At 39.1% G+C, this 25,900-nt stretch overlaps 3 protein-coding genes across 5 annotated transcripts; all 3 read left to right on the plus strand.

The window, feature by feature from the left end:
- Positions 1-2,841: 2,841 nt before the first annotated feature.
- Positions 2,842-9,802, plus strand: cluap1 (clusterin associated protein 1). 2 transcript variants are annotated; one of them, XM_044360786.1, is made up of 14 exons: positions 2,842-3,049; positions 3,502-3,557; positions 3,646-3,757; positions 4,653-4,737; positions 4,840-5,019; positions 5,419-5,514; positions 5,821-5,904; positions 6,013-6,146; positions 6,401-6,542; positions 6,990-7,062; positions 7,157-7,267; positions 7,948-7,997; positions 8,241-8,300; positions 9,412-9,802. In XM_044360786.1, exons 2-14 carry the CDS (start codon positions 3,536-3,538, stop codon positions 9,592-9,594), a joined length of 1,332 nt encoding a protein of 443 aa, XP_044216721.1. In that variant the 5' UTR covers positions 2,842-3,049; positions 3,502-3,535; the 3' UTR covers positions 9,595-9,802. The 2 variants fall into 2 exon arrangements, with proteins under 2 accessions (XP_044216721.1, XP_044216722.1); XM_044360787.1 differs by lacking the exon at positions 8,241-8,300 and having other exon boundaries at positions 2,858-3,049.
- An 883-nt stretch (positions 9,803-10,685) lies between these two features.
- Positions 10,686-14,544, plus strand: ccdc124 (coiled-coil domain containing 124). Its single transcript, XM_044360788.1, has 5 exons — positions 10,686-10,781; positions 11,780-11,957; positions 13,348-13,552; positions 13,667-13,772; positions 13,970-14,544. Exons 2-5 carry the CDS (start codon positions 11,799-11,801, stop codon positions 14,172-14,174), a joined length of 675 nt encoding a protein of 224 aa, XP_044216723.1. The 5' UTR covers positions 10,686-10,781; positions 11,780-11,798; the 3' UTR covers positions 14,175-14,544.
- A 103-nt stretch (positions 14,545-14,647) lies between these two features.
- On the plus strand, positions 14,648-25,170 carry kcnn1b (potassium intermediate/small conductance calcium-activated channel, subfamily N, member 1b). Of its 2 annotated transcripts, XM_044360783.1 has the most exons (10): positions 14,648-16,981; positions 18,284-19,423; positions 19,914-20,348; positions 20,486-20,581; positions 20,908-21,326; positions 21,570-21,711; positions 22,149-22,259; positions 22,416-22,543; positions 22,830-22,899; positions 24,086-25,170. In XM_044360783.1, exons 2-10 carry the CDS (start codon positions 18,299-18,301, stop codon positions 24,368-24,370), a joined length of 2,811 nt encoding a protein of 936 aa, XP_044216718.1. In that variant the 5' UTR covers positions 14,648-16,981; positions 18,284-18,298; the 3' UTR covers positions 24,371-25,170. The 2 variants fall into 2 exon arrangements, with proteins under 2 accessions (XP_044216718.1, XP_044216717.1); XM_044360782.1 differs by lacking the exon at positions 14,648-16,981 and having other exon boundaries at positions 18,022-19,423.
- The last annotated feature ends 730 nt before the right edge of the window (positions 25,171-25,900 follow it).

The raw sequence follows: 25,900 nt of genomic DNA on the forward strand, positions 1-25,900 counted from the left end.
AAGTGGTCTGCAAGGCGGCATTTTCCAGCTCTTTCAGGCGTTTGCTGTGGAGGCCGCAGGCAGGAGGCTCATTTCCAGCCGGGTTGATGTTGTTATGAGGCGGCTCACCACTTTGCTCCATCATGCTCTGCGTCAGGAGTGCAGAGAAATAAAATACTGCTGTGGCGCAGACTGAGAGGTGTCGCCTCCCTGTGGCCGCCGAGAGTACTGCAACTGCGCCATTACAGAAACACTGTGGATCCTTTATTATGTTGTAATAATAATAACACAATAACACTTCCCATTCTCAAACTTGGTGGTGCCTCAGTTGAAGCACAAATTTTTGCACTTCATATGTCTTAAGCAACCTTTTTTCCTAAACGTAAACATATGAATATACATCATGCCGGGACAAAAACACACAACCTAAAAATTCTTTCACATAGAATATTTAGAAAAACTTTCTGCATGATCCAATTTAAACACAGATAGGCTCCATGCGAGTACACCTTTCAGAACTGCAAAGGAAAGCTGCATTTCTGGAAAGACATTTTTGTAATGCTTAGTTAAACTGAGAAAATAAATGATAACAATGGTAATAATCAAAGTTGTTCACCTGCTTCAAACTGATATACATTCATAAATCCCAAACTTTCAACCATTTCTACAATTCTGAAAAAAAAATCTACTGTCTTGTGTTTTATCGCTTTGGGAAGTTGCTTTAAAGGGGTACTTCAGCACTACACTTATGTAGTTATAAGGTTATCAAACATAAGGTTATCAAAAGAGACAGATTAGGTCAAAAGTCAAAACTGATGCAACAGGAGAGAAGCTGAGAAACCTTAACCTTTAGTCTTTACTATAGATCATGCTGCCCAGTACATTTTCATATCTTTCAAACTCCAGACTTCCTGTTTGTAACATGCTTTTGTATAATTTTGAGGTACCTGTACTTTACTTGAGTATTTCCATTTACTTTATACTCCCACTCCACCACATTTCAGAGGGAAATATCGTACTTTCTACTCCAGATGAAGATTTGACACAATGCATAATATAACAAGCAACACATTGTTAAAAATTAAACCACTGTGCTCCAACCTTTCAACCTTTCAACCATGACCTTGATGACTAACAATTTTCACAGACATGTTCAAATGATTCTATATTTCACCAAAAATCAAAGATTAGAGAAAAATTCCAAAAACTGAGGGTAAATTTGTGTATCAGAACTTTGTTTTTTCTTCTTTCCTTTCCCATTAATCATCTCACGACCCCTCAGATTTATCTGGTGGCCCAACCCCTAGGTTTGGAACCACTGGACTTAAGTGGCTACCTGTATATAAAGTAGACTAGCTCCACCTCCAGCAGTTACAACAGTAACATGCTGCGTAGACACTGATGCTTCAGTTTTAATAATCTAATGATGTCATATATAATAATATATCAGTCAGAAAGATGAAATTAGGTCTTTTACTTTAAAGTCCCCCTCCACTCAAAAACATGTTTTGACATATACACAAAATTGAAGCTTTATTTGTGTGGGAAAATCATATCAGACACAAATTATTATTCAAAGTACAGTATATCATATACATCTTAATAGCTGTCTAGAGGGGATCTCTTTAAGTGCATTTTGCTGATAACACTTGTGTACTTTTACCCAAGTAGGATTTTTAATGCAAGATTTTTACTTGTAATGGAGTATTTTTAAATTGCTGTATTGGTATTTTTTACTTAAGTAAAGGATCTGAATAATTCCTCCACCACTGTTATTCTCTCAGACTTGTAAGTTTCTCCAAAACCAGAGGATATACAACTATTTGCACAGCCTCACTAGTACTCCTCATGACGAATAAACTGACCTTTACGTGTAAAATTGGTGGAGTGCCCCTCTAAACCTCACAGCAACTTCCAATACCCGCATTTGTATGTCTTTATTTACATACAAAGATGTACAACGGTCATACAAAAAACACTGCAAGCTTTGTACATGCCAGAGGAGTGAATTAAATCTATTTATTGGCATATTATTACACAAGTAAATGGCTAAACTTCTATTCTTTTGACTGCATTGAGCTTCCATAGAACAAGAATTGACCCTAGAGTTTTTCCCAACTGTCACTTGGCCAGCAACCCCTGTGTGGCTGCTAAACGCTCTTGAAGTAGATACAGAATTGCTGCAAATTAAGACAAGAAATAAAAATGCAGATTTGGTGAGTGAGTTCTATTGGCACACACACAAAATGGAAATATTTAAACACACTTCTGATTTATTAGCTACGTATACGTTTGAGTTGTACACCATTTTTATGGCTCTAGAATGGATTGAACAATACAGACCAAACAAAGTCCTTGTTTACAGAGGTATCAGAGGAATAGTTATAGGTATAGGTATCAGAGGAAATGAAAAAGTTCACAAACTAGCTAAACAAGCACTTAGGAAAGGAAACATCTGTATCAAACTATCCAAACCAGAGGGAAAGGGCAATGTATGGAGAAAAAAAAATATCAAAAGAGAATGGCAACAGCACTGGGATCAGGAGACAGGTGATAGACATTTGCATTCAATTCAATACAAGGCAGTGAAAGATACAGGGAAGAAAACAGGAGAGAAGAGGTCATAATATCAAGACTAAGAATAGTACACAGCAACCTACGCAGCACATATGATAGGGAGGCATCCAATTGGTGTCTGTGAGCATTCTTAGGCACAAAAATTGCAGAACATGTCATTGCCAACTGCAGTAGATATACTTCAGGAAGCGAGGACATGATGGAGAAAATGCAAGGATTAGGGATGAGAGGAAGAGAATTAAAGAACATAGTGGAGTGGAAGTACAAGTAAACAGGGCAGAGGATGCTTCATCAACTTCCTGCAGGAAACAGGACTGATGGAAAACGTTTAATAGTCGGGACACTGTAGGAGCTGACTGACTCCGGAAGATGGCGCTAATGCACCTACATGGATGCCAGGTGCCGTTAACATCACCGAAGAAGAAGTTGAACGGGAGTTGGTTTCCATAGTGACCGTTTATGGTAGGTTGCGAACGGACAGCTAGCTCGGCAGGTAACCGCTATCACTCCCCGTAAACACGAAATAAACAGAAAATGCTACGTTTGTTAACCAGATAGTTCGGAACGACAATCTTTTTACAGGTTGCGGAGCGTTTTTATCCTTAAACTGTTAACCATAGGCAGCTCTGAGCGTTAAGTTAGCTTTTTGTTAGCCTTCTCAAAGCTAGGCTATGTGTAATGCAATTTAAACTGGCGATACTGTAACGCACTTGTTTCTTTCTGGTCAAATATGCGATAATGTTATCCAGTTAACCCCACCATACGTCGATCTAGTTTTCACGAACTAACCGTCCAGAACTGATGATGAACCCCATTCCTGTTTTTACACCATGATGATAGATAGACAGTGTTTGGCTATTATACAACTTACTGTGATTTGCTTTATTTACTCGCACATTATTCTCAGTTGTTTCATATAATACATCTTGTACTTTTTGCTGGCAGGGGAGGAATCAGCGCTCAGTGCTCACTAGTCACAATGTCCTTCAGAGACTTACGAAGTAAGTGAATATCACCATTTTCTGTATTGAAGTAGCAGTTTTGTGTCTATACACATGCTGATTCTTGAAGTTACATGTCTTTTGGCAGATTTCACAGAAATGATGAGGGCTTTGGGCTATGTTCGCTTGATATCTATGGAGAACTTCAGAACACCAAACTTCACTCTCGTGGCAGAAATCCTCATATGGCTTGTAAAGAGGTATGCTGTTTTTACAAAGGCTGTAACTACCACCCATTGTCACTATCACTTTTATCAATTATTGATTTGACTAATGGCTGAATTGTTATGATCAGCAAATGTTTGGTATTTTTAGCTAATAACTGTCCTAAACATTACACCAGCTGTCAAATTATAATCATTAGGTTTTATCACAGTATATTAACCAATTAATCAACTGTCTCAGCACTAGTTTTCTCCATGATAGTCAAAACTATCGATAGTTATAGAGGGCAAAATCTAAGGCTCCAGCATGTTTCAAGTATGTAATGTAGATTAGTGCATTTCCAAAAGGAAAGGGGTGTTTTTATGAGTCATTGTTCAGAAAAATTCAAAAGTTTAGAAATTCTTTGTGCAACCTTTTTTTGCATCATACATGATAATAAACTGAACATTTTGGATTTTGGACTGTTGATTGGACAAAGCATTCAAAGACATCACCTTGGGGTCCAATAAATAATAATAATAATAATGATGTTTCACTATTTTCTGACATTTTTTACATAAAAGGATTAATCCATTAATTGAGAAAATAATCATCAGATTTGATTGGTTGGAATTTTTAAATCACCAACTGATCCACCACGAACTAACCACTAGATGGTCTTTGTTTTTCATAAGCACACCTTTTGCACACTTTTTTAGCATTACATTGCAATATGTTGAATTTCTCATCAAAGTGAAAGTCATTTTTTTATTTGAGCTTGATAAATGTATTAATCTGGGGCGCAGTTCATAGCATGTCATCTACTTCTGTTCTTTGTTTTCTGCCTGGCTCCTTGATTAGATGGGATATCTGTGTTTTTACTTTGATTAGCCAAAAGTATGTATAAATATCAAATCTTTTTCTCCCTGTCCCTCTCTTTCTCCATTATAGATATGAACCTCAGATGGATATTCCCACTGATGTGGATACAGAGTCAGACAGAATATTCTTCATCAAGGCCGTGGCTCAGTTCATGGTGACATCTTGTCTTACGTTTATACAGAATGTATAGTTTATTTTCAGCTACTGGGGGCCTGCTGGTCATCAGTCTGTCTGTCATTGTCTCTCCTGGTTGCAGGCGACTAAAGCTCACATCAAAGTGAACACCAAGCGTCTCTACCAGGCTGATGGCTATGCAGTGAAAGAGATGCTAAAGATCACCTCAGTGTTATACAACGCTATGAAGACCAAGCAGATGGCCCTGGAGGACCGAGTCGAGGAGGACAACAACAAATTCAAGTTTGACCTCGGCTCACGGGTGAGATGGGATTTTTGTATTTTTATTGTATAGTGACAGTGGAGATGCAGACAAGAAATAAATTGGGACAGAGAGAGGGGTATGGCCTGCAAGAACGGTCACTAGCAAAGTCAGTGTAATACATCAGGTTTTTCACTATTAAGTTTCAAAGCTCTTATTAGATTTCTGCTTTATATTCCCTTCCTGTGTCCTGTTCTCCTAATTTCTGAAAATGTATCTTATATCAAATTTTAGGTGGAATAAGAAGCTCTTTTTTCTTTTGAGACAGCATTACAACAGTGCAGACATTTCTATCCTTACATATAATGTATGCATCTTTCATGTGGATGAAATCAGGAACTGTGTCAGAAGTGTGTGTGTGTGTGTTGCGAATTAAGTCTCACTCTGTCTTCACTTAAGATTTCAGATCTTAAAGTAGCTCGGCAGCTGGCATCTGAGGTCACGTCAAAAGGAGCATCTCTATATGATTTACTGGGAAAGGAGGTGGACCTAAGGGTGAGTTAACATCTGAGAAATAACACCATAAGTCAACACTAATGAAGTTATTCTCTCATCTGTATTTTCATACCTCTTTTCTCAAGACAAATTAGGGCATACAAGTAATGTTGGCAGTCAAGGAACTTTCTTTAGCTTTTCTGCCATAAGTGCCGGTGAGGCTGGTAGCAAAAGGTGGCTTTGCTTTTCTGCAGTGAACCATGATAACAGTAACAGCCGTACAATTATAATGCAATCTCTTTGAAGACATCAATGATAGTGGTGCAGGTGATGCAGGAGATTACTCTTTTATCTTGTCGTCCATAGGAAATGAGAACTGCTGCCATTGCTAGACCTCTGGAAATCAATGAGACTGAAAAGGCCCTGAGAGCTGCCATCAAGGAGGTTTTGGTATGTCTTGAGATACATACTATTAATATAAAAATACTATAAACAGGTTCCTTTCTATCCATGAAATGTCATTGACTCTGCCACCATGCCTTTGTGTACCTCGTCAAGGAAAGTGTGGAGAAGACCAAGGACATGCTGAGTAACGTCGTTTCTGATGAGACCAGTCTGGATGCCAAGATAGAAAAGAAGAAGCAGGAACTGGAGAGGAATCGGAAGAGGCTCCAGACACTGCAGAGTGTGAGGTCAGTTTACAACCTTACAGGGAGAAGACAATGACATGAGGAAAAATTATTCCCATATGCCTCAGCAAAAAAAACAAAACAAAGCATAATAGGAGAGCTATACAGTGCGGTTTGAATTATACACATTCTTTGCCTGAAATTTTATCATTCAAGCAGAGAGATAGCTTATCTTTTAGCCATTTCAAAATGTTCTTTATTTGACTCACAGCAAGTCATTCAGTGCACACCATCTTGTTCCTCTCTCATTCTCTCAGGCCAGCATTCATGGATGAATATGAGAAGATTGAGGAAGATCTGCAGAAGCAATATGACACCTATGTGGAGAAGTTCAAGAACCTTTGCTTCCTGGAGTCTCAGCTGGAAGAATACCATAGACTGGAGCAAGAGAGGTTTGAGGTGGGTGAATGTGATAAGTAGAATAGCAGATCTCTTTTTTTTAAATTACTTCCTATGGGACTGCATGTATATAACTAATATTGTTATTTACTTTTACTTACGCTTTTGTAGTTTCCACTCTACAAAGTCAATATATGGAAAGTAGCCAGTTTTGCTGTGAATGGAAGAATGGACTTCATTCACTATTCCTCAAGTATCACTTGCTGACCTACTGAGAGAAAAGTTTATCCTTCTCTCATGTTTGGAAGTTAACTAAACCATAGTTATACCACTACATTAACTTATCTTTTAAAAAACTAGAGCTGCACACGGTGGCATTAAGACTGAAAGTACTTGGATTTTGCCTTTTAACAGATGTATGAAAGCACATGCAAGTGTATGCTTGTCTTCCCTGAATGGGCCTCTGCATGTTCTCTAAATGTGTTAGTCCTTTTGTTTCCACTGCAGGAGGCTGAAAACACTCTGAGGATGATGCAGCACAAACTGAGGGAAGAGGAGAGGGATCTGATGAGGAGTTCCTGTGAGACAACCCCTAACACTGAAAACAAAGCAATAATCACATCATCTCAACCCTTTTTTATGGTTTAACATGTTGTAAAATATATTTGCTGCAGTGAAAGATGAGGACTCTGATATGGACGTTCCTGAGGACGAAGGTTCAGACAGTGACATGGAGGAGTGTCGGCCTTCTAAGCCACGGCCCACCCGAAATGGCATCATGGCAGGTACATGGACAACTGATTTATTAAGTCCTTCATGTTATGATCTATTATTAGTTACTTGAAAAGGGGTTCAGTTCATAGTTCATATAATTTTACACTTTCTATGGATGTAAATGGTTCCATATCTTCAGTCCATATGTTGACAGTCAGTGAGAGATTGTCCCCAAGTGGCTTTTGTCACACAAATTTCTTCGCCTGTAGAAACAGATGGATGCTTTTCAAAATCATTGTTCTTGTGATGAAGCCTTCTTACTGTACACTGAACAAGTCTGGCCTGGCCGTAAAGTTTTCCCATCTTGGTTTTGACTTCAATAACATAATTAAAGCTGAAAGCTTGTGGTCAGAGTGTGGACAATAATATTAAATGATTATGTGAAGCTCTGTGGCCGGTCTTTGGCATGAGTCTTACACAGAACTTGTATATGGATTTAGTAATACATACGAGCCAAATCCCTGCCAATGAATATTTGAATAATGTCCAAACCAAATACAACAGAAATTTCACAGGAAAAGCTGCTGTGTTGAAACACAGTTTTGCTTGATACACAACATCAGATGAAGGTATTTCCCAACTGAAAAAAAGTTAATGTCAGGAGTAAAAAAAAGAATAAAAATACACATACTAAATGCATAAAATAACATCATCTAACTACTATATCTCCTTTTCCTTTGTTTCACCTCAGGAAGGGGAGCAAGATTCATTGGGAACATGCAGGGTGGTGACAGTGATGAGGTTAGTACTGTCATAGCAACATTAATACAAGACTCTTTCCTTTTTCTTCTTAAATTAAGCCAGATGTAGCAAGTTACTCCTGAGTGGTGCTCTCTGTGCCGTCTCTCTACAGAATCTTTATGTGTAATTTTCAGCCATGTGTCCTGTGAACCATCTCTGATCAGTTTCTCACCCTTTCGGGTTTCCAACTTGTACACTCTTTTGTATCTTACTCGTCTCTTTCACTTACTTGTATTTTAAAAGCCCTCCTTAGATGTTTCCAGAAGGCCAGTTCCCCATGCCAAAAAACGACAGGAAGGACAGGTTTGTGCAGGACCAGGATCTACTGTAGTTCACTCCTTGTTCCTCTGTGTGTTAAAAGGAAAAATCCATCCTTACACTCTTTGACACTGTAGGGTTTGTCCACACAGTCCGTAACGCCTGTGTCCACAGTTAAATCGAGTTCACAGATCTCATGGTTGAACAGACCATCCCCACAAAGCTTGCAGATCAATTGTTTACCATGTTTTCTATTTTTTTTGTAAGCTATGCTTTTATATCACAAAAATATGCAAACAACACACAAAGTAAATGGCATCATAGGATCACAGAAGCTCATAAACTGTATACACCTACTAGTTTCTTTTGTGTTGCAGAGAGTTAGTGAAAAAGCATCTTTTGCTGGAGTACAATCTATCTAAAACCTACTTTCATACTGTATTCAATGCATTCCGCCATCAGGAAGCTGCTGATCAGCACATATACACATGTGGTCCCAATAGCTTAGTGACACATGTTGACATTAATTTTTGAAACCATTTACCCTCAACATGCCTTATCTTCTTGTTCTCCAGGTAATTATTTCAATACATTTCCCAGAATGTCTTTGTAGACTCCATATCAGGGACTGGGAACGTAATGCTTTCAATTAAAGGTGGGCTGAAGGGTCAATGAATAGCTTTAGAGTGTGATCATTTAGTTGACGGTTATCTGTCATGACAGCAAGGCCCCTTTCTCAGAATGCAACTACTCTGGTGGCTGCTTGGCATTCTGCTCTACTTCTTTTCTTCTACTGTTTGCACATATTTCCCACAGTGTTGAAGGGTTTAGAAAGGATTTTTCCTTTAAATTAGATACATGGTTTAAGTGGTCCCTGTAGTTGTGTGATTCCAGATGGACATGTTCTACTAGCTCAGGAATCCGCTGTTAACTCTGGACTGGAGTCGACGAGGGGGTTCTGTGATTGAAGTTATCCTGATGAAGTGTTTAGCTGAAATGGAAATGTGTCTGTCGTTGCTGTAGCTCTTCACAGTGTGTTTAATTATTACCTAGAAAAGTACATTTTATGATTGATCGTTTGATGGGACTCTGAATCTAACTATGAGCTTTTTGTAATTGTTGTTATTATGTGTCCCCTGCTTGTCTGCTGTTTCAGACGGAAGACAGTGAGATTGATGTGGATGAAGATGATGATGATGAAGAAGATGAGGAAGGCGATGAGGAGGAGAGCAAGGATTTGGAGGACGACAGTCTGGAGGGCCCGGTGTCCAGGGGTACTCGCCCCACCAGGGGAGGCATTAGACCCCCTCTGCTGGAGGAGAGCGACAATGACTTCTGAATAAAGAACACACACACACTCAGTCGTGTGCGCTTCTCCAATCTAACTCAGATTAGACCATCTCAATCCTCATTACAAATATGTATTATATGTATTATAACATGTAACTATTACATCATGTTGTTATTGCAACATACAATATCAATATAGTCATTATTTTTGAATATTTATGTAGAAATGTTTATTCTAATAAAATATTAAAAATGTATTGGCTCCTCTGTGTCCCTTGACTCAAGTATAACAGCATCATAAAGTTTGATTGCCATGTCTATGAGTGGGATCCACCCAATTATACACCAGTATGAGTGAAAATGCCTTTTAAAGGAAATTAATCATTTAAAATTAAGAACAATAAGAAAAAGAAATGTGGCACATATTTAGCATGCGCAGTGTATTTGTTGCAGATTTGCAGAATAACTGAATTAAGGATGGGTTACAATTAGGGAGGTGAATTGTAAAAAGATTACCATTGGCCTTAATAATTCCTAAATATGTTACATGTTCCTTGAAGTCTCCCTACATTAAAAAATGTGATTGGGTTATTATTACTTCAGTTGGACGTTTGAGCTTCAGTGTGCAGTGAGTTTGACACTTTATACGTTAATCTGCTGAAGGGGGAAAGTTTCTCTGTGCTTAGCGAAAATCTCAGTTTAAGATGTGTGTCCCCAAGCGTGATTAGGGGCATCACAACTAGTTTAGAAGCCAATCATGGACCAGTGTGCAATACACAGAATGGACTTTTTTAGTGAAGTAGGAGACATCTTGTGTCCGGCAAAATACTGACATATTCATATAATCTAGATGTTATTATGAGACTTTTCTTTTTTGTGGAAAATCCATACCAGAAACAATATTCAAAGCAGAGTATTTTTATGTCTTAAAACATGTCTGGAGGGAATCTTTAAGAATATAAAACATTTATTGACATTTAGACTCAAATGTACCATCTTTACACCGAGTAGTAATTACCTAACGGCTGTAGTAGATTTGAGGGTACAGTATGTTCTTCTAAAATACATACCAGAAGAACAGAGGTGCTAAAATAGTCGGACTTCATGAGCCATGCGACCATAATGAGACCTTACGTCATCAGAGCGCGCGCTGGTTTCAGAGAGGAGGTGTCAGATGCCTCTTCGAAACAACAGTAAATTGTCGTCTAGTTACGACCTGTTTTTCCTCTCATACTGGTATGAAACCGTGTTTATACTTGAACATTCGTCCGTTTTGGTTATTACTCTCTTAACTACGTGTCGGCGAAGTTAAAGAGAGCACGACCAGCTTGTTTATAAGAAGCTAGCCTTGTTTATGCGGAGCTAGCTGTAACGTCAGCTAACTAACGTTAGCCACACTGACGAGCAAAACTGCAGCCGTCTGTATAATTGTAGAGAAATAACTCTGAACGTACTTAAATTGTTCTTCTCTTAGTAAACATGCCTGTTTTGTTCACCTGTGTTTGTTTACTAAGCCACAATTTTAATTGACGCTTAATTATATGTACAGTGTTTAACAAGATGCATTGGCTTGCGTCACTGTATTCACACATGTTAATGCTACGAAATTTTGGCTCTAAAAAATTAATAATTTAATTGATTTTTAGGGGGAAAAAGGGTTGTTGTTAGTTATATATAAACAATACATGCTGCACACTATTTTCGTCTTTAATATACTCTCACCGGTCACTTCATTAGGTAAACCTGTGCAATCTAATGCAATCCAATACAACAGCTCTGCCATAAATTCTACATTTACAAAGTTTATACATTTTCAGCTTTTGTTGACGTTGTCAGAAAGATGATAAGTCTACTTTATGCTCATCATTGAGGTCGTTGTGGGTGGTGGTGGTGGTGTACTGGTGTGCATTAATAATATTTTGTCCACTCCATTAACATACATTAGGGGGGTAAAATAATAGAAACATGTTGCAATATAATGCAGTCCAGTACCTAATGAAGTCACTGAACTGAGCAGAATGTTAAATGTAAACATGAACAAATATGGAGATGTCATCATTCTATCTAAAGTAATATTTAGGGTAAGACTAATAATAATAATCATACGGTTTTGACTCAGTCAAATCAAATGATATTCAAATGTGGTTTTATTAGTTTTAGCATCAGCTTTGACAAACTTCTTGTCAGCCTTTGTAATCTGATTGGTCTCTTGTCTGCACTGGTCTCTCTCTCAGCTGAGGAGCAGCTGCTGGGATGCCAAAGAAGTTCCAGGGCGAGAACTCCAAGGCGGCCACAGCCAGAGCACGCAAGGCTGAGGCCAAAGCAGTGGCAGACGCCCGCAGGAAGAAGGAGGAGGACGATGCTCTGTGGCAGGAAACTGACAAACATGTCCTCAAAAAAGAGCAGAGAAAGGTGAGCTCTCTCTCCAGTTTGGTGCCATCTTCAAGTCTATCTTAAAACAATATTCAGGTGCCCAAATGAACAATTATTTTTGGGGCTTTTTGCTGTAATCATTCCTCCTGTTCATACTGACCATTAGAAGATCCCTTCATAATGCACTTACGATGATGGGGCTAAAATCCACAGTCCTCCCTCTGTGCCAAAATATTTTTAAAAGTTTATCTGATGCTAATATGAAGCTTTCAAATCAGTCAAATCAAGTAGATATATTTCAACATTACAGTCTTTCTTAGAAAGTTCCTCTTTTTGTTACTGTACTTCCACCGCAGTTCAACTTGGAAACAGAAAGAAGGAATTTGATGTTAAAATACTATAAATGTGGCAGATGTCCACTTGATATGACTAACTCAAACTGCCGAAGCCTCATATGAGCTTCAGATCAACTTTCAAATGCATCATTGCACAAAATGACTGTGTGGACATACTGTGGATTTTGTCCATCACTTACATTGAAAGCACATTTGAAGGTGATCTTTTAACAGCCAGTATGAACAGGAGGAATGATTACAGCGAGGAAAACCTCTTTCACCGTTCATATGGACACTTGACTGTTGTTTTAAGACAGACTTGGAAAATTTGTGAACCTACCCTTTAAGGTTCAAGAGTTTGCTGTTTTGATTATGTGTGTACAGACTATTTACTTATCTTAAATAACAAACAAGAAGATACTGACAGAAGTGTCACATTTGAGAAGGAAAAAAAAAAACAGGATTACAACACTCAGTATTCGACTTGAACAGGAACCCTGTCTGCCTCTTTTTTTGTCTCTCACACACATATCCACACATTTAAAGTCTAATAGATGGGATTCAGTTTTAATTAGCTCCAGCCAAACTTTGGGCCATTGTATTAGCAAGCAGTTACAGAACAGAATAGTAAAAAAGGAGCAAATGAGCTGTGCTGAATTTAATCTGCATTCACGCAATAACAACATCAGAATGTTTGAAGTAAACTTAAATATAACTGTTTATATAGTGTGCAAAATAACACCTGTGTGAACCAGCTGTCATGGTCTTAGACATTGCCTTAGAGTTTGGGCTTGACCTAACTCCACATCTTATCAATTACATGCAGAAGTTTAATAACCACAGTGGGCAGTCTTATGGGGACTCAACAGGAGATTTGCTTAAGTATTTGCTTTTTTTACCTTGTAGTATTAGGTACAGAATACTTGCACATGTTTTGTTGATGTCAGGTGAGAATCAGTGAAATTTGTTGAATAGTGAAGGGATTGTAGGTGTCATTATGCATGTAGTGGCCAAACTACTTTAACAACTACTCTTTTTTTTTTTTAGGTACAAAAGATCTGCAAGTTTGATTAAACTATTTTTTGCTTTTGCAGGATGACAAGGAGAAGAGGAGGTTAGACCTTCTGGAGAGGAAAAAGGAAAACCAGCGACTTCTAGATGAGGAGAACGCCAGGCTGAAAGGCAAATCCCAGAAGGAGGCTCAATCAGGAGGAAAAGTTACTCGTGCCCAAATTGAGGAGACACTCCAGCAGGAGCAGCAGCAGCAGCAGCAGCAGCAGCAGCAGCTCAAGCCGAAAGGTAAAGTGTGCTGGTTAAAATAAATATGAAACTGTTTTGTGGATCAAACTAGTAAATATCTTTTAACTATAATACCACCTTTGTCATGTTTGGAATTACACTATCTTCCCACAGAAAAGAGTCATCTGGATACTCCACTGGAAGAGAATGTGAACAGAATTATCCCTGAAGAAGGAACTGAGGAAGCCAGAACAATAGAAGATGCCATTGCTGTGCTCAGGTACCGATAGTTCATTGTGTGCGACATCTTTCCATCTATGTATTTCTATGGCTCCATTTGTTTTTACATCTCAGAACAATGTATGTCTCCACAGAAAAAAATGTCTTAAACTCGTTGTCGCAGGCCTGTAAAACAGCAAAGATGACTTGTGAACCTTAACATTTCATTATTGCATATTCCGTCTTCCTTTCTCCCAGCACGGGGCCTGAGGAACTGGATCGCCACCCGGAGCGGAGGATGAAAGCAGCGTTTGCTTCCTATGAGGAGGCCAACATGCCTCGCCTAAAAAAGGAGAACCCCAACATGAGATTGTCTCAGCTGAAGCAACAGCTGAAGAAGGAGTGGATGAAAGCACCAGAGAATCCCCTGAACCAACGCTTTGCCACCTTCAACTCAAAGTGACACTTTGAGTGCACTTCCCACCCATAACTCCATTTGAAAACTGTCTGCCTATACACATTGGAGACTTACATTGGAAAATTCAATTATTTCATCTAAAATTGAGTGTTGCTGATGAAAGCTTCACCACAGCTCGCACAGAAACAATATCTCGTGCCAGAGGACTCAGCTTCATTGTTCTATTCACTAGCAAGGAGAAAATCATTTTCCCCTATCAAGGTCACAACTGATCATCATGTCTGTGCACATGGCCTTTGATGAGGCATTTCAGCATCTAATAAATTTAATTACATCTTTTTTCTAGCACTTCTGGGGAGGTGGGAAACCAGATGTTTTGAGAGTAACTTATTAAAGTTCACCGCTCGATCATCAACATGTCTTGTCGCTTTTAAATACAAAACTGTTCTTCACTGTAGTTAAGAGAAACATAAAGTCACACGCTGATAAAAGTTTTGCCAACTGCTGCTGTTTACCTAAAATTCAAGGAGGTAGTTGACTCTAGTTTTGTATCCAGAAATGCTCAAAAGCCACCAGCAAAATGATGGTCAATTTAAAATAGCTGTGGCTGGTAATGTGTTGTGCGAAAGTGTTTTTGGCAAGACTGACTAACCAGTGTCTTTGAAAGTTTCTTGGTTGTTTGCTTAAAGGGCAAAATACAGTGGCCTTGAGCATTAAAGCCACTGTCGCCAGTGGATGAAGAGTCTTGGCCTGTATGAACAGTTTGTTTTCTATCAAGACATCATCACTGTGCTTTAGGCATAGAAAAACTATATTTACTAGTTATAATGAACAGTTTCTCATATAATCAAAAGGATTACAGGAGGGCCAGTTAGGTACAGGGATATATTATTGTGTCTGTGAGCCGGACAACAAGGACCCACAATGCTCTGGAGTAGAGTCTGTTAAATGCAGAAAATGATAAGTGATTGCAATGTATGGTAACTCCTGCAGGAAAAAGAACTAATTAATCTGCGTTTACAAGCTGACAGGTGCACTCAAATATTTAATTGGTACAGAAAAAATTTCAGCATGAAGCCACCAGGTTTACATAACAAACATCAGTCTGTAGAGTCTTTCCTACTTCAATGAAATGATCAGGATGTTTTTGTTCTTTTTTAAACAACCCAAGGCCTCACACAGTGACTGAATTTGGCCTCCCTTATCTTCACCAGACCCTGCAGCCTTTAGTCAGCTGACTTCAACGTCCTTTTCACAAATTTAGAGCGCTGGTGAAATGAAAGTACATGGTGACTTCTGAAAACAGAGCACTTTGGGTCTGAGCCTAACACTCAGATTGTGGGCTCATGCTGCAGTATATGAATGTTTTAGTCACTAATCTGTTTATAAAATAAGTTATAGTAAGTGCAGAAGTGGGTCATGGAGAAATATGGTCATTTAACATCTCAGTTGGAAGACAAACAACTTCAAGGACACCAATTGATAGCATCAACTGAATCAACTTTTAGGGAAATGCTTTGTTCTTTGCATCCAAACATTTCCAGATTTTTTTTTTATATATAGTTTTTGAAAATACAACCATGGCGGTAGTTGTTACTTCTCAGTGAGTTTGGTATCATTAATATGGCCAGCGACAGTTGTCCTGTGCTGCTGTTGTTCACAAAGGTTTTCTCCAGCGCAGCAACATTCATATAGTGAGCTGCTGAGGCAGCAGAGCTGCAGGCTTTGTAGGTTTGCCTGATGCCAGGTGGAGAGATGGTGAGCAAAGATAAAACTGAGCTAAAGCAGAATAAGTATAACATAGAGATAAAGTACTTAAAGGACTAAACTATAGTTTAGTTTATGTAGTTAGCTAATCAAAAGGTATTTGAGAAATACAATTTAGCCATGCAACATACCTGAAAATTCTAGCCAAGCAGAATTGGCCAGAATTTATAATAATAATCCATAAAAGCAATTCGGTTTCTGGAAATAGTTTGTATTCTTTAAATGATGTGTATGTGTGATGTGTATGTTCAGTGTACTTCACACTGAAAGAAATAAGTTCTGTTTCATGTTTTGTTTTTTACAGCAACAAAACACTACATTGTAGAAGGTACTTAGTTGAGAAAAGGAAATGACTTCCACTGACTGATCTAGAGTTTGAACATCCAAAGTAATGAACTTCTCATTTTTCTTCGTGAACAGTTATATTTCTCAATATATCTCTTAATGCAACTATTGCAAAATTGCTCCTGCGGTCACATTTGTTAGATCTAGGACACATCACGGCCTTGTTTACCCTGGTTGATGCATTCAGAACCAGATTTAAAAATGGACACCTTTGTCCAACCAGGCTCTTGTGGGGGAGCAGATAAGAGACTCTGCAAAGGCCTTTGAACCGTTGAGCTTCAATGACAAGTTCAACTGACCTTTTATTTTCCACTTTGCATTGAAAGCGACCAGTTCCTTTTCTTTTCCTTAGCAACCAATCAGTCTACTCCCAATTTATAGGGACTTCTTTGAGCTTGTACGTGTGATGTTCCCCTTTACAGTCGGGTCTGATGTTACAGGGTTTTGTATCCTAACCTGTCGCTGTACCCTCCCACTCCCCGTCCATTTGCATGGCAACCCTTTAGCAGGCCAGCTGCTGCTGCCCTTTTCTTTCTTCGTTTTGAATTCTAATCATTACTTTCAAAGGATAGGGTCTCCAAAGCTCCTTTATCAAGTGTACGTACTGGGAGGAGGCAATCGGCTGTCCAGCACCCACTCACTCTGCTCTTCTTAACACTTCTGTTCTTCAAACCGAGAGCACTTCCTATTAGTCACCTGCTTCGTCACATTTGGAGAAAAATAACGTTTGGAAGAAGAAGGTAAGGATCACCTGCGGTAGTTGCTCAATTTGTTCATATTTTTTAAATTATTTATTAAAGCAAATATAGTAATTGAGGTGTTAAATTGCAGTGGAGGGATTAATTCCAAAGTAGAACAACCACTTTTTGAGAGAGCTAGATACACACTCTTAAAAAATAATTACTGGCGCCAATGGAAGATGGTTCCCAAGTTGTAAAGCACATTGAGATCCACTATTTAAGCTGCCATTCACTCGTCTGTTAATATTTACGTTAACTTTTATTTATGGTTGGCTTAAAATTTATAATATGCAATATAGTAAGCAGTATCAGTCACATTTAAAGCTCTGCAGGATGATGTATGTTATTAAAATCAGCACTTTTCTGAAAGTTTTATGATTTGTTTCAGTGGTTAAGTGACGATCACTGACGATGTCGTTATTCCTTTTTGTCTCCAGGATCATGCAGTTATTATCTGGGGATATATACAATTGTGGAATATTTAATTTGATTAATTTAGTGAGTATATCAAAACATACAGGGTCAAATCTAAAACTATTATCTTACGAATTAATTTGAACATCATTCAATACATTTTTAAAAGCTACCAGCCTTCAGTGTAGGTTTTTTTTTAAATGAGAAAGTGTTAGACTGGACAAAATTACATCCACTTTTTAAAATCTAGTAGATTGTAATGTAAAACTTTAATTTTGGCTTATAAATATCTGCTCATGATTTTTTTTCCACCACAATAGTTTAATAATGAGTGAGACTGATCTGTATAGTTTTCTCAGCCTTTCTGATTTCCATGTCCGCTAGACAAATATGAGGGGGGGGGGGTCACATCTGCTTTTGACAGAATGTTTCACATTCACAACCTGCTGAGCACACAACCTGGAATAAACAAATTGTTGCTTTTATTTAAGTAATATTTTGCAGTGGATAAATACTCGTAGGCTCAGGACTGTAGATTATTAGACAATGTTAATGTTAACAGTTTAAGGCATAGTGTTTAATTAACCCATTTTTCACAACTTTTTACAATTAGCAAAGGACATAAATGCATTTTCTGTTGTGTTTTACATTTGTCTACTCTGCCAGAGTCATTTAGGGACCCCTCTATAGCGCAGGCTTTGTACCACATGCTCATTTTTGATCTACGTTTGTGGCAAAGCATGGAAAAACAACATGAATTGATGGCTAATGTGTACACATTATTCAACCATGATATCTTGGATCCAAATACATTTCAGGACATTTTTTATATGTCATCATCCTCTTCTTTCTCATCTTTCCTCTTGCCTGCATGTTATCTTATTTCAGCTCCGCAGTGATGCCATGAGGTTGATTTTGGTTAAACCCACCAACGCAACACGACGTCTTGACTCAACAGGTGAAGTCTTCCGTGACGGGGACCATGAGCATTGCACCTCAGGAGGTCCATCACCCCCCACAAAAACCCCTGAGGGGATGTGCGATCGATACTCGGGGACCTCCTTGGAAGTGTCTTCGTCCCCACAGGAGACAAGTCTGTGCTGTCTTTCATCTGCCCCCCATGAAAGATCCAATGGAATTAGTTCTCCCAGAGTTTCAGCCCAGATGTCACCTCTGAAAACTCGAAATTTAACCTTATCACAGCTGAGTGATCAGGACTGGCTGCTGCTTTGTGGCCAGGTTAGCAGGGTAGGGGATGATTCACTATCAGCAGAGAGACCAGGCACCAGTGTGGGACATCCAAACCACAGTGACAGATGTGGTTGTTCCTGTCCTGATGCACATTCAGAGGGTTCTAGTGTTCAACCACAATCAAAACACAGTGCAGTCCAAGACGGCCTCTCCAGAGTTTCAAACAAGAGAGGCCTTTCATCTTCACCACACTCCAAGATTTTCTCTCAAAGCACCCACTTTTCGACCTCTTGCCAGGTTTTACCACACCAAACAAACCAAAGGGATCTTTTGAAACCTGCAACAAAACATCCACAGGATAATTTCATGCCTCACTGCAGTGACCAAGAAGGTCAAAAAGAGCAACAGCTTTGCAATCATTTTAAACTCAAAGACAGCAGCCAAGCAACCTGCCCAAATCTGTTCAATATTCCTCTGAACTCCATCGAGTGCGCTGAGACAAATCAGAAACTTCCCCAACAGCCACAGCTTGCTGCCAGCACAGACCACAACTGGAGAGAGCTTTTTGGTAAAGAACCAGTGTTAGTTCAGCAATGTCAAAAGCAAGACTCTCACTGCTCTGTAAGTGGTGATGAAACCCGGAAGTCATCTGGAGATCCCGCCATCATCCTAAAGTGCCGTCATCTCCCTTACAACCCTCTGACCAGTGCTCCACGGGTGAAGAGGTCATCTACACCAGCCAGCAACAAAAGCGTCCAGTCCTTCTCCGCCAGTCAGTACAGTTCACTTGACAACCAGGAGTTAGTGGAAGCGAGAGCAAGACAGCGACAAAGTCAGGTACATGGTTTTTCTTTACATGCTGTAGCCTCTTGATCCCTTGTTGAGGTCATGTCTCAAAACTCCACGCAATTCGCTTTTATGGTTACTCAGGCAAACTTTGTCTGCATCATGAACTTTAGTATCCAGAAAAATCCCCATAGACATCTTACCTGTTTGAAAGACAGCCAAGGAACAAGAAACCAGAAGATCTGAGACAGACGGAATACTTTTCGTAGAGAATTTTTGCATTGTTGTTAGGTTTTGAAAAGGATTTCCTACCAAAATCTCACATCAAAAGTTAATTTCAGCAACTAAGTTGAATACACTGCTTGAAAGTTTGGGTGCTCCTCTGTCTTACCTCATGCAAACTCATTACACATTATTTTATTATACTATATGTCACTTTCAAAAATTACGTCTAGTTCTTGATTGTAAAGGCAAAAGATATTTTCCTATTCTTTCAGCATGCAGCATGTTCTCTGATAAATTACCTTACTTTCATTTGCAGACAAACACTCAACACCTCAGCGGATCGAAACTCTCTCTCCCTAAACACCTTCCACCTTCCGACACCACACAAAGTGGTGACATAGTCAATGGGGATGTTGTGCGACCGCTGACCAGCCATGACACTGTGAGATCCAGTCTTGCAGATCTTCACTCAGGCCAGCAGCCCCTTCAGCTTCTTCACAGTGCCATCCTCGAGGATGCCTTCTCCAAAGTCATCAGAGAAGATTCCAGTAAGGCCAACAGTGAGAACCTGACCAGGGAGGAAGGTAGCATACCACAGAAGAAGACCAAGGACATCAGCTACAGACTGGGTCAGCGAAGAGCTCTCTTTGGGAAGCGCAAACAGCTGAGCGACTATGCCTTGGTCTGCGGGATGTTTGGCATTATTGTCATGGTGATTGAGACAGAGCTGTCAAGGGGATTTTACAGCAAGGTAGTCCTCTTTAGACTTACTTTAATCATGAAATACACTTATACCCATAGTTTTCTGTATATGTTTTGATCACTCAATGTGTCCTTGCAACAAGCTGCACTCACCATATTCATGTTTTTGTCTCCATTTATTTACAGGACTCTATATATTCATATGTACTGAAAGGCCTGATAAGCCTTTCTACTGCTATTCTTCTTGGACTCATTGTGATGTACCATGCGAGGGAAATCCAGGTATGTGGATGAATTAACAGCACTCCATACCTATGGTCCTTTTTCCCTTAATGTTGTGCAGGGCAACTCAGTACCAGGTAAAAGTCACCAAATTTTCTAAAATATTGTTTCAAACATTTTACACTGGCAAGGACAACAATAAGCAGTCTGTTGGATCAGTTGGATAAGATTCATGAAATAAGAGGAAAAGCAAACATCTATGCTAAACTCATTTGACCAGTATTTGTTGAGTTAAAGACATTTTACTGCCATCCAAAAAATCTGAAACTTCCCCCAAACAAATACATTTAACATTCACATTCTTCTTTTTCTCTTCTCTTCTCCAGCTCTTCATGGTGGACAACGGAGCAGATGATTGGAGGATAGCCATGACCTTTGAGCGCATTCTCTTTGTTGTGTTTGAGCTCCTCGTCTGCGCCATCCATCCGATCCCAGGCCAGTATGTGTTCAGCTGGACTGCTCGATTAGCCTTCAGCTACACAGCGTCAGTAGCGGATGCTGATGTCGATATCATCCTCTCTGTGCCGATGTTCCTGCGCCTCTACCTGATTGGCCGGGTCATGCTTCTCCACAGCAAGCTCTTCACAGATGCGTCCTCCCGCAGCATTGGGGCGCTCAACAAGATCAACTTTGACACCCGCTTTGTCATGAAGACTCTGATGACCATCTGTCCTGGCACTGTCCTACTGGTCTTCAGCGTGTCCTGTTGGATCATTGCAGCGTGGACTGTGCGTGTATGTGAGAGGTATCAGCAAAAAACATCTGAACTTGTTACTCTTGCTTTTCTTTAGTAACCAAGTACTTGCATTTGTTCTGTGTCAGCAGTGGATATGTGTAGTTTCCAGTTTAAATAGTTTTGAAATGATCAAAATAAATGAATCAAATCAGTGGTAGTTCACTTGTAAAACCTCCTCCTTGGTATGACTGAGCACACAGTTTCTCTCCAGATTTTGAAGTGCTCTTACAGCCAGGCGTCATGTCTCAACAGGTATTACGATGCCCAGGAGGTGACTAGTACCTTCCTTGGAGCAATGTGGCTGATCTCTATCACTTTCCTGTCCATCGGCTATGGCGACATGGTCCCTCACACCTACTGTGGAAAAGGAGTTTGCCTGTTAACTGGAATCATGGTGAGATTGGTACAGATACAGTAGAATCAGGCATCTAGTGGAAGGTAAACCCACTAGAAGCTAAGCAGCCTATACCAACCATTTATCTATCTAATTACCAAAACCTACAGTATAGCAACATTTTTGGTGCTTAAATTTATAGTATACCTTGGAATAATTTCATATTTGTAAATCTTAGTTCAATTAGTAACTTATACAAACTAAGATTAAATTGAAAACTAATACAAACATAACACTTATGTGAAACTGATAATGTTCATGTTGTTAATTTCATTTATATTGTGGTTGGTATATTTTTTACAGTTAGATGTGCTGATTCTGCATTCATGTAACCTAATTAACCAAAGAAAGCCTGCTTTAAGATTTCTGACCATATAGATGTGATGCTTTTTACCACAGTGTGCTATAGTCACATTAATCAGTGCTCTTCTCTTCAGGGAGCCGGCTGCACAGCCTTAGTGGTTGCTGTTGTTGCAAGGAAGTCAGAACTCACCAGAGCTGAGAAGCACGTCCATAACTTCATGATGGATACTCAGCTCTACAAAAAGGTCTCTTTATACTCCAACATGCACATTTATTTTTTACCTTATTATAAATTTAATTTAAAAATATTAAGTATTTGCCTTTTTGACCATATTGGGTCAGTATGGTTTGTCTCAGGACACAAACATTACTAGACTACTGATTCACATGAAACTCCTCAGATAAAAAACACAGCAGCCAATGTGTTGAGGGAGACGTGGCTTATCTACAAAAACACCAAGCTGGTCAAGAAGATTGATCATGCCAGAGTTCGCCACCATCAGCGTAAATTCCTGCAAGCCATCCACCAGTAGGTATAAATATGTCATCATCAAGGGGGGCAAGGTTAAGACCAACAGAAAAATTCACTCACCATCACAGTTTTAGTAACATATTGACACATTTTGCTGACACTGCAGGTCTTGCACTTTACTTCCTTTTGCTAAATGTTCAGTGTTGTTACAGTAAAATGTGTGACAGGGTGTTTATTTATGTACTTGTACAAGTTATGACTTCAGCTGTTAAAAGGATAAAGGGCACTATAAATTTATACTACTTGGCATGAAAGTGACTCTGGTTCTGATTTTTGACTTTAGACTGCGAAGAGTCAAAATGGAGCAAAGGAAACTAACTGACCAGGCCAACACAGTTGCTGATCTTGCAAAGGTTTGTATATGCAGTGCCTTTCCAAGTTTAATAAAAATGTAAAGCTGCTCTACTTAATATTTAGATATAAACAACGGTTCAAATGACTACACAATGTGATGAATCCACAAAGAATAATCAGCAACTCTACTGGCTTTTGAACATAGTGAAGCATATAACAGCTAAAGAGCCAGATATTTCCATCAGGAGTTGGTTGAGACCAAATCAAAGCTAAAGAGAAAGTGAATATTGCACTCAGATTTGTCAGGTTGGCAGAATTAAAGGTGCAGTGAGTAGAATTTAGTGGCACACACTTGGCAGAAATGGAATTGTGTTTCCATTAACTTATATCTACAAAGGGAACAGGTCCTCTGCCACGGAGCCCGCCATGTTTCTACAATAGCCCAGAACGGACAAACCAAACACTGGCTCTAGAGAGGGCCTTTCACATTTTTCACAAGTTTCGCTGACACCATAGGTTCTCCTACATGCATAGAAGGGGAGGGTGAAGGGTATTCAGTTGGTTGCAATCTACAACCTCACCACTAGATGCCACTAAATCCTGCACACTGGTCCTTTAAATATCCAAATAAATTCTCATAGTGCTCCAATAAGCAACTGTTACCTAACCATCCATAATCACTTATTAATCTCTATTCAAATTAATGAAGGAAGAGTCTTTTTTTTGTGTTTTTTAGATTAAATCCCCAATTTATTTTTACTTCCTGGAAAACAGTATATTTGTAGTTCATTAAACAAATCACTACCTCAGCTAACAAGCTCCTTGGAGGTCTATATAAGGTATCTATAGGCTGAAAAGAGGACCCAGTTTAGGCTGCCTAAACGAGACCCATATCCACTGTGAAATAGTGGACATGTGTAGCACAAGATGTTAATAAATCATTTAATTTCCCACACCTTTACTACAAGTCCAATAATAGCTAAATTCAAATACACCAATTTACACCGCTCAAGTTTGTATGTTTTCTTTCTTTCTTTTTTGTACAAGTCTTTCCTTTGGTTTAGATTGTAAAAAAGTGAATTATAAACCTTTTTTGCCTTGGATGAATTTTGTAATCTGTATCTCAAAATATGTAATAATATACAAGGAGAGGTTCCCCACGCCACTCAGTGTGACGTCTATTCAAACTGACCACAGGGTGGTATAAAGTCAGATGTGTGAACTGTGCTCCCTGTTGCTCTGCAGACTCAGAACATGATGTATGATCTGGTGTCGGAGCTGCAGCATCGAAGCGAGGAGCTGGACAGGAGGATCGTGGCTCTGGAGGAGAAACTGGACTCCATCCTCCTCAGTGTGCAGTCACTGCCCGTTGCGCTTTCTCAAGCAATAACAAAGCTACAAAAAGATTTCCTGGATGACTTAGCCTGTCGTGTCCACTTCCTGTCATCCTCCCTCAGCTCTGAGTGCTGTTCAGTCCCTGCAAGGCAGATCTGTCCAGGCTCCACCACATCAGAGACACCATACAGCTGAAAGGCCTCACTCAGGGCTTTCCGTCTTCCTCTGCAAGTTTTGTTCATGTTGGGAAAGACTTTCTCAACATGCACTCTTTTTTTGTAATGCTTAACTATACGTTCATACAGTTACACACAATCACCCCTGGGAGTTACAGCTACAGTCTCATAATGAGCAGCTCCAATGGAGGGGGAAGTGCCACGGTCAGGAGAGTGTAGAGGAAGGGGAGACCATTATTCCTTCATTTCCTCTTCTCAAAGTTTCCCAGTTAGTGCAGGAACCAGGTTTTTCACCTCTAAATAGATAAACATTAGTCAGTTGAGCCTCTATTCGTCTTGCCCCACAAAACTCCATGTGGGATGATGATTGTAAAGCTTTAGGTTCATATAAAATTTTAACTGTCAATTGTTAAAGTCATTCTTATACATTGTATCAAGTTCTTTCCTTCGCAGTTCAATAAATGATTATTATTATTCCACATTTTTCTTGGGACGCTCTGGTGCTCCCTCAGTGACCATCACATGTTTTGGCGTACCAATAAACTGTTTTGCAGTTTTCTTTTCTGAATATCTAGAGTTGCAAGACTGTGTTTTGAAATTATGGACAGAGGCTTTGATGGAAGTCTCAGGTTTAGAGAATTGGGCTTTGGGTTCATATGTTGAACTGGCTCCCAGGAGTGAATTTGTGAAACGGTAGATATGAAAAGCAGAACAGCATTATAAAGCAGCAAAACAGCTTTAAAAGGAAAAGTTGAAACAGCTGTAATTCACTTACATTTGTGAGACAAAATATCTGTGGTTTGTGAAAGATGCTGCAGACTGACTTAAAACAGAAAAAAAAGATTCCTCTTATTTTCAGTCTTTACCAGTTTTCACCTAAAATAACCATTTTTTTTTTTAAAAATGAGGGAGATCAGTTTAAATGTTTTTTTCTGTTCACATTCATCAGAGTTGTTTTTTTTCATGCTCCAATAGGACAATAAATTAGGTCTGCACTAACAGCTCAGAAAAGGCTTCCAATAGAGAAAAGTGATAAGGCATAGAGAGGAGGTTTTCTAATGTTTATGATTGCTTTCAAAGCAGTAATGATCTGGTGAGCGCTAAGACTTAAGAACTGTTAATTGCTTGTGAGACTATAGTCTCAGATGGTATGACAAATCTGCAAATCTGAATTTGGCTTTAGGATTGGTCCAAATGTCAGATTAAAGCCCAGAGGGGGAGAAACATTGCAGTCAGGGCACCTAAACTTAGTAACAGTCTGAAGATATAACAATTAGTTAACACTGCAACTTGTTTTCTTGTTCATTTCTAACATCTTTTTTTGTTTGTATTCTGCCTATAAGAGATATGATTTCTGTATGGTGTTTTGTTGCTTCTTTTAACTTTTCCTGCATAGGCTTGTCTACATATGTACACAAATATTTTTAAAAATTTCCATAAGTTCAATAGAAATAAAGTTTACTTATAATTAATAACTTAGGTACATTATTTATAGTTCTGAAACCTTTCTTTGTGTCTCACCGGCCTCAGCCTCCACAACATTAATATT

This window comes from Thunnus albacares, chromosome 9 (assembly GCF_914725855.1).
Source record: "Thunnus albacares chromosome 9, fThuAlb1.1, whole genome shotgun sequence".
Classification (NCBI taxonomy): Eukaryota; Metazoa; Chordata; class Actinopteri; order Scombriformes; family Scombridae; genus Thunnus; species Thunnus albacares.